Source organism: Cryptomeria japonica, chromosome 6 (genome assembly GCF_030272615.1).
Source record: "Cryptomeria japonica chromosome 6, Sugi_1.0, whole genome shotgun sequence".
In the NCBI taxonomy this organism is placed as follows: domain Eukaryota; kingdom Viridiplantae; phylum Streptophyta; class Pinopsida; order Cupressales; family Cupressaceae; genus Cryptomeria; species Cryptomeria japonica.
Window position 1 is genome coordinate 675,375,927 of NC_081410.1, and position 10,237 is coordinate 675,386,163.

The 10,237-nt window shown below is 38.2% G+C and overlaps 1 protein-coding gene across 1 annotated transcript; it reads right to left on the reverse strand.

Moving 5' to 3' along the window:
- Window positions 1-6,881: 6,881 nt before the first annotated feature.
- On the reverse strand, window positions 6,882-9,293 carry LOC131036415 (G-type lectin S-receptor-like serine/threonine-protein kinase At2g19130). Its single transcript, XM_057968299.2, has one exon. It carries the CDS (start codon window positions 9,291-9,293, stop codon window positions 6,882-6,884), a length of 2,412 nt encoding a protein of 803 aa, XP_057824282.2.
- Between the last annotated feature and the right edge of the window lie 944 nt (window positions 9,294-10,237).

The following is a 10,237-nucleotide window of genomic DNA, read 5'->3' on the forward strand; positions in this document are numbered from 1 at the left end:
ATTTGAATGAGTGATTGTAGGAAAAATGTTAATAATTCCAATTCAAGATAATCATTGTTAGACTTTATTTTGTAAGGGATGGTCATTCTGTACTTGATTTTATGCTTGATCGATAGAAAGAGTAATTCTTAAACACCATTTTTTGTTAGGCCTAAGAATTATAATTGAGTAGTAGAAGACCAAAAATACTATTGTCTTTTGTATATTGTCTTGGTTCTTTCCATCTTATTGGTCTTGTTGTCAATAACTTTTATTTAATTCTTTTCCCTATCTAGTGATGCCACTTGTCCTAACCTAGTACCCTCACCCTCTCTTTGTCCACCTCTTCTTATTGTGTCTAGGTTTGCAACATTATCCATTTTCTCCTTGCGCTCTTTGCTTTCATCATGATGTTGGATCACAGAGTGTGATCTAAGAGCTCTTGGATTTTCTTGGCAATCTCAACATTTTGTTGGGGAGTCATTTTGTAAGCTGCCTTGTTAGGTAAGGTTGCTCCAAGAATGAAGTCTATTTGATGGTTTATTTTTCTTTTAGGAGGTAAGGTGGCTAGTTGTCCATCACTCACTGTGCCTTTGAACTTCTTCAATAGGTCTTGAACTTCTATTGGCAAATCTCGCTACTCTTTCTTGTCTTCCTCCTAAGGCTTCACTACTAATGCAAACCCTATACCTGCACCTTCCTCAAGTATCTTCAAGAACTCTTTTTCACTCACCAAAAGAACATTAGGACCTACTGCCCTCTTTTCACCTTCTCCAAGGATAGACTAAATCTTGAATGTGAGTCCATCTTTCTTGAATGAGTATGCATTCTTGGCTCCATCATGAATAGCTTATGTATCAAATTGCCATGGTCTTCCCAATAGAAGATGGCATGCATCCATGGGTAGGACATCACATAACACCTTGTCCTTATACCTCCCAATGGTTAAATCCACCCATCCTTGCTCGTTAACTAGGACATGTTGGCCTTTGTTCAACCAAGTGACTCTATATGGGTTGTTGTGAGGTATCCTTTGAAATTTGAGCTTACTCACTGCCTCTTTTGACACAATGTTGTCTATTGACCCTAAATCAATGATCACTTTGCAAACCTTGTCCATAATCTTGCATTTAATCCTGAATAAGGATATTCTTTGGCTAGGCTCTTCCATGACAGGTTCTTTGATCAAAGTTCTCCTTATCATCAATTTGTCACCCACCTCTGATTCTAAGGCAACCTCTTAAGTCTTTCTTCTTGAAGACTCTTCTTGAAGATAGTTCACTCTCCTTTCACTACCTTGTGATAATGATCCCTTCTTTAGACACCTATATGTTGGATGACCAAGTTGGTTACAATGATAACACTTCATTGTTGCAAAATATGAGAAACCTCTACCTTGTCCACTAGATCTTCCTCTAAAACCACTATTTGACCCCCTTCCTCTATTGAATCCTCCTTTACTAGTGCCACTATCTTGTTGCTCAGTGAGTTTAGACTCACCTTGTGTTCTTTGTTCATAACTTCTTCCTTTAAAGCCTCCCCTATGGCCTCTATTGTCTTTTCCTCTACCTCTACCCCTATTGACACTTGAGTCATGTCTTCTTTTTAGTTTTTCTTCCACTTTAAGGGCAAGTTGATAGGTTTGATGAACTGTCTTTGGGCTCATTAGATTGATTTCTTCTTGGATGTTCCATTGTAGACCATTTAGGTACCTAGCAAATTTGAGACTCTCTTCTTCCACTGCATGAGATGTAAGGCTAAGTTTATGGAATTCCTCCATATAACTATTGACATCAAGGTCTTTTTGTCTTAAGCTTTGTCTCTTCCTATGAATTTGCACTTCATATTCATCAGGGAGATATACTTATTTGATTTTGACTAACATCCCTTTCCAAGAAGAGATGGGTGCTTTGCCGATTTTCATTCTCTCATCTTGCACAAATTTCCACCATGTGAGAGCAGCTCCTCTCATCCTTGACTTGGTCACTTTAACTCTTTGGGCTTCAGTTATGCCTTCACATTCAAAATGGTTCTCCATGCCTTCTATCCATTCTAAGACCACTTTTGCCTCCATCTTACCAGTGAACAATGGCAATCCTTCTAGTGATTTACCACTTAAGGCCTTCAATGCCTTTAGGGAAGGTTCTTGTTCTATGGCAAGATTAGTTTTAGGTACTTTGTCTATCTCTAACACTTCTTTACCCTTCCCTTCTGCTCCTTCAACCTTTACCAACACTTCATCTGCCTTGGTTTCAACCTCACCAAGCTTACTTTCCAATTCTAGCAACTTCTCCTTCAAGAGTCTATTCTCTTCCTCCTGATCATCCACTTTCTTTGCCAACTCTGCATTGGTCACCATGCTATTGTCTCCTATAGATTCCACTGAGGAAATCTACTCACCTAGCCCAAATCTTATCGGCTCTAATACCAATCTTATAGGGAGGCTCCTAGTTGCTTGAGTCAGCTTGACTCACTCCAAGGCCTTTTCTCCGAGCCTAGTCCGGGAATACTCTTCTCTATTCCCCTAATCTACTCTAGGACCTCACTATGAAGGTTTTTTCCTCACTCCTCATGAATTCACTTTCGTAAATTCATCAGCTCATCAGACACCTTGCAGGGTTGCTCTGCCATAGTTTAATCTTACAACTCCTCTCGAGTTGTTTCTCAATCATCCTAGGATCTTCTCTCCATCTGATCCCATCTCCTCTGTCCTGAGGCTAATAGCCTAGACTCCCAAACAAATCTACTTATGATTTTCCTTAGTCACTGGTACCTAGCCGGGCTATCATCAATCTTGTATAGGGCCAGTCTACTGAAACGGTCATCGCCATTCCCTGGAATCCCATCAATGGAACCCTAAAGTACATGTCTGACTCTTCTTGACAACTTCTAATGGTCGTGAGAATCCCATGATGGAGCTTCAAGACAAAGCCATGACTACAATTACTTGTCACCAACATGAAAAACAAGAAAAAAGAACAATAAGGCTATCTACAGAGCCGAACTTGGAACGATTACAGAATTGAAACTCACACTATGCAAGAAAGAAACTTCTACACTATCTACATCACCATCTGAAAATTTAAGCCAAAATTAACAATAAAGAAGAAACCAGGAAATGATCTTTCGATTTATTATTCACAGAACAAAACTATCTTATGGAAAACTCCAAAATCTAATCGAACCCTTTACAGAATGCCCATTGGGTCTTATAGCTTCTACACATGTTGTGCATCATCCCTGAACGGATGAGATGCACCCTCGACACAATCAGTTGCCTGCAGTAATCGTCCTTCAACCTCCAACGAGTCATCGGGTCAGTGCAACATAAACACTTGATTTCCGAAGAGTGGCATCAAACAAACTTAGGCCGCGATGAGCCCCAGAAATGTTCCATCGACAGCTTAGTTTTATCGACATCGAGCAAACATAGGCCACTTTTATCGACATTGAGAAAACTAAGGCCACAGTGAGTCCTGAACAAGTTTCATCGATGGGTCAGTTTCATCGATGTCGAGCAAACTTAAGGCAGTTCCATAGACAACCTTCGATAGTCACTTTCCTATCGGGTCCGCGGGGTAGCTTGAACAAGTCATGCCGATCGCCGATGGTGGGCTCCACTGCTGGTGGTCAAGGGAATATTTACAAAAAGAAGACAAAAAGTGCTCCAAGCCGCTCTAAGCTTGAAATGTAGTCCTTAGCCAAAAAAAATAAAATGAAAATTTGCAAAACTTCAAAGGGTATTTGTTCACCCTTAGGTGCTCCTGCACCATACAAGCACTAAGATCTAGATATAATTAGTGTGGTGAAATTGATGAAGTTTTAGCTACAAAGTGGATTTTGCTTTAATTTATAGGTATCCTAGTATTCATATCTATTTGTATAGTAATGTCGTTTACCAATTTAATTGTAAAATTGGTTATGTTCAAGGAAATTATCCTTGTAATTGAAGTAAAGTCACTAGTTTGGTAACAAGCATGGTCTAATTTCAAAATTTGAGTTTCTTATGTTATGGTCCATGTTTGCCCCATTCTAATGGGATGAAAGGTAGCTCGAACCATGAAGGTTGTGGCTGGAATGTAGTTTTTGTTTTGAACAATTTTCTTGGTAGAAACAATTCTCATGTGAAAAGAAATAAAAGTTCAACAAAAATAGTATTAGTCTATTAGGGCTTTTAGTATTTTAGAGGGAAAAAGGTGGAAATGCTAACTACTGCAAGCACTAAGATCTAGATAAGATTATTGTGGTGAAATTGATGGACTTTCAGTGACAAAGTTGATTCTTCTTTAATTTATAGGTATTCCAATATTCATATCTATTTGTATAGTAATGTCATTTACCACTTTAATTGTAAAATTGGTTATGTTCAATGTTTATCCTTGTAATTGAAGTAAAATCATTGGTATATTAAATAAGCATGGTCTAATTTCAAAATTCGATTTGCTTATGTTATGGTCCATTTTTGCCCCATTCTAATGGCTGGAATGTAGTTTTTGTTCCTTACTTGAAAATCTGCTACAATCAAACCATCCATCACACAAGAACTCCACTCTTCATAACTCTTTTTTCTTCTAGAAGGAGTTTGAAACTGGAAATGTTCAGTAAACTTTGGTTCAAGTTTCAGAAGATGCTTCCTTTGTAAAATACACTGATGAAATTATCTAAATGTTGTAAGGCCTGTGTATGTGTGAGAGGCTGCTTGCCCATCCTCCCCTCCCTAGAAATTTATATATCTGTATAAACTACAAAAATCTACATATTGATATACATTGAAACAAATACATATATACAATACACACACACATTATTGTATTTCCTTAAAGCTTTAAGAAATTGACATTTTGAAAACTTTAGACAGTGATAGTACAGTTCAAATGATGCAATCTTATCTGCATCTACAACTTACTTGTGACTCTCTTACACAACACATAACATATAAATTATCTATCACAATAGGTCAAATAAAGAAATTCTAAAGTGAGGCTAGCTGCAATTTTTGGTGAGGGTGTTCAAAATAACACTTTTCTGTACTATTTCTCATGTAACTTTCCAAGATAGAGGCAACTAGAAAGTGTCTTTGAAGTAATTTATGCACATCAAAATTCAAAGATACCAGTCAAGCTTTCAAAGTTAGTAAAATTGGTTTCCAACTATATCTTGTGTCTAGACAAATGGGATTTTCAGGTAAGATATATAAATAATTTTTATTGCATCTTCTAGAGAAAATTGAACAGATGAGTTAATTGTTTCATCATTCAGTAACCCTATTTGAATTTCAAAGACTGGAAAATTGAACCATATTGTCTGTAGTAAAATTAACCACTTGCCACTATGTTTTAAAAATGACCATGTTCAGACAAAGTGGCATAACCAAATAGTTAAGGTCTTTGGCTCACCATTATATTTTTACTACTAAGTGTGTTTGTAATATGTGCGTTCAGGATGGGAGAAGTTATTTGTATCCTTTATTCCTATCAAGACTGGAAAGGCTTCATCTAAGACAACAAAAGTTTCTATCTGCAATGGAAGTTGCAAATGGTCTAATCCTATATATGAGACAAGAAGAATTTCGTAGGACATGAAGACCAGAAAATTTGATGAAAATTTATACAAGCTTGTAGTTTCAAGTTCAACGGTACAAAATGTGGTGCCTTTTCTGTGTTTCCTGTGTCTGTAAGCTTTGTTTGTCATTTCATGTACAAGAAGTGTCAAAAATGGTGATCTAGCAAGAAAAATGGAGGTTATTTCAACTGCAATGGAGTGCGGAAAGGAGGAAAAGTTTATCGTTATCAAATAACAAAGAAAGAAACTTCTGCCCAAGATCTGTGCAAGTGTTTTGTACTTTATGAACCTAAGAGGATGGCTGTGATAGCTGCTACGCCTGGTTCTGCTAATGGTAAAGAAATATATTAGGGTTTTGATAGAGCGTGTTAGAGTTTTGATACTTACCAGTTAAGTTATGTCCCCAGACTTGGGACTAGTTACTTCTGCTATTGCTATTTTCCCATGCTCTCTCTGTGCCTGTGCATTCAATGACTTGATAGAAACTATTCCAAAAATAAATAAAAGCCTTAGTAAATCTCGAGCAAATAACCATGAAACTGGAGCAAATTAAAAGCATTGTGTGGAAAAATGTCAAAGATAAGATTTTACCTTTGGCGAATTTTAAACATTTAAAGCAACATCAAGAAAATAACTTGAAAACCTTGAGCAAATTCACAAGCCTGCCAAGCGAGAATGAAAAAATATTGTGGAAGAAGGAATATACACTAGACAAAATTTAAGCAATGCTAGAAACATTAAGAGTGCAGCTGGCATTTGTAAATACCAGCTGCAATCTTAATGCTTTTACTCAGAAATAGTATTGCCTGTAATAAACATTATAAGACGTGTTTTAATTTTTGCTTGTCATTGTTCATGATTTCTTTTTTCCAATTTTTTTATTAAAACCTCAGTAAAATATTCGGTCACCAATCAGAAAATGCCCAAAGTTTTTAAGAAATTCACTTCAATAAATAAAAAATATAAGATTATAGTTTAACTATAGCTTAAAGTGTTTCAACAAATTTATGAAGGACAATTTAATTCAAATTAGTGAAGCTGAAAACATTAGTCTCTGCCTTATATAAGACACGGACTAAAAATGAGATCAATTAAAAAGTCAAATCCTCTTTGAAAATAAATAAAAAACAAATCCCAAAAAAATTACAACTATCATATAGTATGAATTTATTATTAACAACTAAAATATGACAATTTAAAAAAAAAAAAAAAAAAAACCTTTCATAAATTCTTATTAATATTAATACATAACACGTTAAGAATTATAACTAATATTAATAATAACTACTTTACATTAGCTAGTTCATCGAAAACATTAATAATTAGATAACTACTAAGTTCTAGTAAACACAATGATTATCTATGAGCGCTTGCAAGCACCTCTCGTATTGTTCCACATTACTTTCTGATTTGGCTTCCAATATTCGGACAACTTGAGCCATGCTTGGTCTCGCATTCTCATCCTCTTGAATGCACAGAATGCTTACCACGGCTGCTCTTCTCACCTCTTCAACATCTGCCTTATCTGCAATTCTTTCATCCACAATACCAATTGTGTTTCCCTTGAGAATTTGAGTTGCTGCCCAAGTGGGAAAGTAGCGTTGAGATTCCTGCACACTCAAATCACTATTTCGTCGGCCTGAGATTATTTCGAGCAGGGTCATGCCAAAACTGTATACATCCACCTTCACTGTTATCGGCACGCCGGTCAGCCACTCGGGAGCCAAATATCCTATCGTCCCTCTTGTTGTCGTCAGCACTTTGCTGAAATCTCTGCCAACAAGCTTTGCTAGTCCAAAATCAGACACTTTCGGAGAGAAATCCGTGTCTAGAAGAATATTTTCTGGCTTGATATCGCAATGGATGATGCGATCTCTGCATTCGTCGTGAAGATAAAGTAACCCTCTTGCAGTGCCCAAAGCAATTCCAAATTTGGTATTCCAGTCCAGCACCTTGTCTTCTTCTTTGGATTTGCGGCCCAAGAAAGAATTGAGAGACCCATTTTGCATGTACTCATACACGAGCATTCTTTTGGACCCCTCCACGCAGAATCCGCGAAGCCTCACCAAATTCACATGATGTATGTTTCCAATGGTGCTAATTTCTGCACGGAATTGCTTTTCTGCTTGCGCGGAACTCTCTAATCTTTTCACGGCGACAAGTGTCTTGTCTCGCAGAGTTGCTTTGAAGACACAGCCAAATGCTCCCTTTCCCAACTCATGGGCGAAATTACTGCTTGCAATTTTGAGCTCTTTGTACGTGAATGTTCTAAGTGATGTTGGTGCGTCGTACTCCTCGACTTTCTGAAGCAGTCTTCCGCGCCTGCTCTGAATAATGCATGCACCGATGAACATACAACTCAAAACGGCAACGCCCAGAGGAATTGAAATGGAGAGTGCAATTACTCTGCTGCTGCCTCTTCCCGCGTGGACTGACAACAGTGACACATCAGAAGCAGCCAATCGAATGAATAAGAGTTGGCCGTCAGAAGAAGTGGCCTTAGCCCGCATGCTTAAAAGATCGCCATACCACAATTTACAAACATCAGAATTAGAATCGGTGAAAGCAAAGGCCGTGCAGGAGCAATTGTTGAGACAAGCAGTTTTGCATCCTAGTAGAGTCCACTCTGACGTGATTTGAAAAGGCTCTTTATCAGACAAAGACTTATCGGTAACTTGGAGGAAACCATCCTGCGTGCCACTGCCATTGATGGCGGCGCAGTTTAATGGAGTACGCCGAACACAACCACTTAACCACCATTCCTGAGAACTCCAGGCAATAGCGTTTCTTGGGTGGAAGCCTTCCATACATCTGCATGACTGAATGTTTTCTTCGGTGAAACATACTCCGTACGCCCCGCATACGCCATACACGCCACAGCTTGATTGGGGTTGATACCAAATCGGGCTCCAGCTATTATTATTAGTCCAATAGTAGAGTACCATCTCGCCGTTCCTGTTGAGAACATGTCTAGCCATCATCGTACTAGCCTGGGGTCCAAGCTTATATGTGTAGTACATTCTTGTGGGAGAAAACACCAGGAATTCCATCTTCAAAATGGTATAAGAAAGAGCCCCTGGCAAAGTGGTAAAGTAGCTACCAGTCCATGCTCCCGTACTGTAATATGAAACGCCATTTTTATAGTGCATTGAAAGGTCAGTTTCTCCCGGGGATGGATTCATTTGGTCAAAGAAGGGCCCAGGCGCTGGATCCACCGAACTCTTCCAAGAGTTTAATTTCAAGCCCTTCCATAACTTCATCGTAGGCAAAAGTGTATCTGTGGGATCTCCAAAGCTCTCCCACACAATCTCAGAAGTGTTTTGGGCGCCAAATAGAACAAAATTACCATTGTCCAATATGTAAGCTCTGGATGCCTTTGTTTGCTGAGTTTTATTACTAGACCAAATGTTTTGTCCTTGCCAATCAGAGACAGTGAGATAACCAGATGTAGAGAGCGTCAAAACGCCGGGCAGGTCTCTGATGGGAGTCTCCCTGTTAGCCACCCAAACAATGGTCTTGTCAGGGATCTGAGCATACCAGATGCCAACATACCAGTTGTTGGTTCCGTTGGGACTAAAAAATCCCAATTCAAAAGTACCATTCTTCGAAATAATGGTCTGATTTTCCCTCAGAGAAGCCCCCATAGAAAGGGTGTCTCCAGTAGCAACAAATAAATGGTAGCTGCACTGGAGAATAAGCAAAGCAAGAGCTAAAATGAAACGTTTCAAGCAGTTAAATGCTAAACGATCCATTTTCTTTCGGCTATTATTTCTTTCTCTAAATTACAGACGCCTGGCAGTGGAAGAAATGTCTATCTGTGGCCAATAGTTTTTACTGAGATATTATATAGATTAGCTAATTCTGAACTGCTTTTGTTGACTTGAACAATTATCCGTTTTTCGCCGATAGGGGATATAGAGGGAAGTTGCCTCACGCCTAAAGATAGGGGTGGTTTTTTCTTCTCAGTTGTCGGTTTTAATATACATCATGCATTGAACCGAAATTAGTCGGATTCTAATATCAAATCAAGGGCAAATCTGATTAAAACTTGAGGATACGTTAACCCATGTTGTCATATTCCATCATATGTAATGAACACCTTACGTGTCTGAATTTTTCATACTCCATCATATGTAATGAACACCTTACGTGTCTGAATTTTTCATACTCCATCATATGTAATGAACACCTTACGTGTCTGAATTTAAGGCTTACACATCTTGCCACCATAAACCATGCCATTTGCCATTCCAAAATTTCCAAACGAGTTTGGCTGACTTGAAAAATTAGCCATTTTGAGTAGATGTTTGAGACTAATAATTTCCAAATGTCAAAATGCCGTAAACAATACTTCAATAAGTCTACACCAAAACTCTTTCAATACCTACAAGATTACACTTGTCGCATACACACAGTCTATGTGTTGCTGCTGACTATCGTGCTCATTTGTTTTGATTTTTAAATTAATTAATAATTCAAAGTCAATGACACCTTCTATCCTCTATAGACAAAAGTATGCTCTATAGGGGAGATTAGACCTCTGGCTACTAACTCGCCTACTCACTCGCTAGATGACAAGTCTCCCCACAGAACAACTCAGAAGTGTATTTTGTTGACAGTGGCCAGTTTGTTTCCCATAGAACATCCCACAAGTGTATTTTGTACAGCATGCTCGATTAGTTGCGTGCACAATGAT

Excerpts from the sequence above, each read along its gene's own strand:
- LOC131036415 (XM_057968299.2), bottom strand. The coding sequence starts at position 9,293 with ATGGATCGTTTAGCATTTAACTGCTTGAAACGTTTCATTTTAGCTCTT.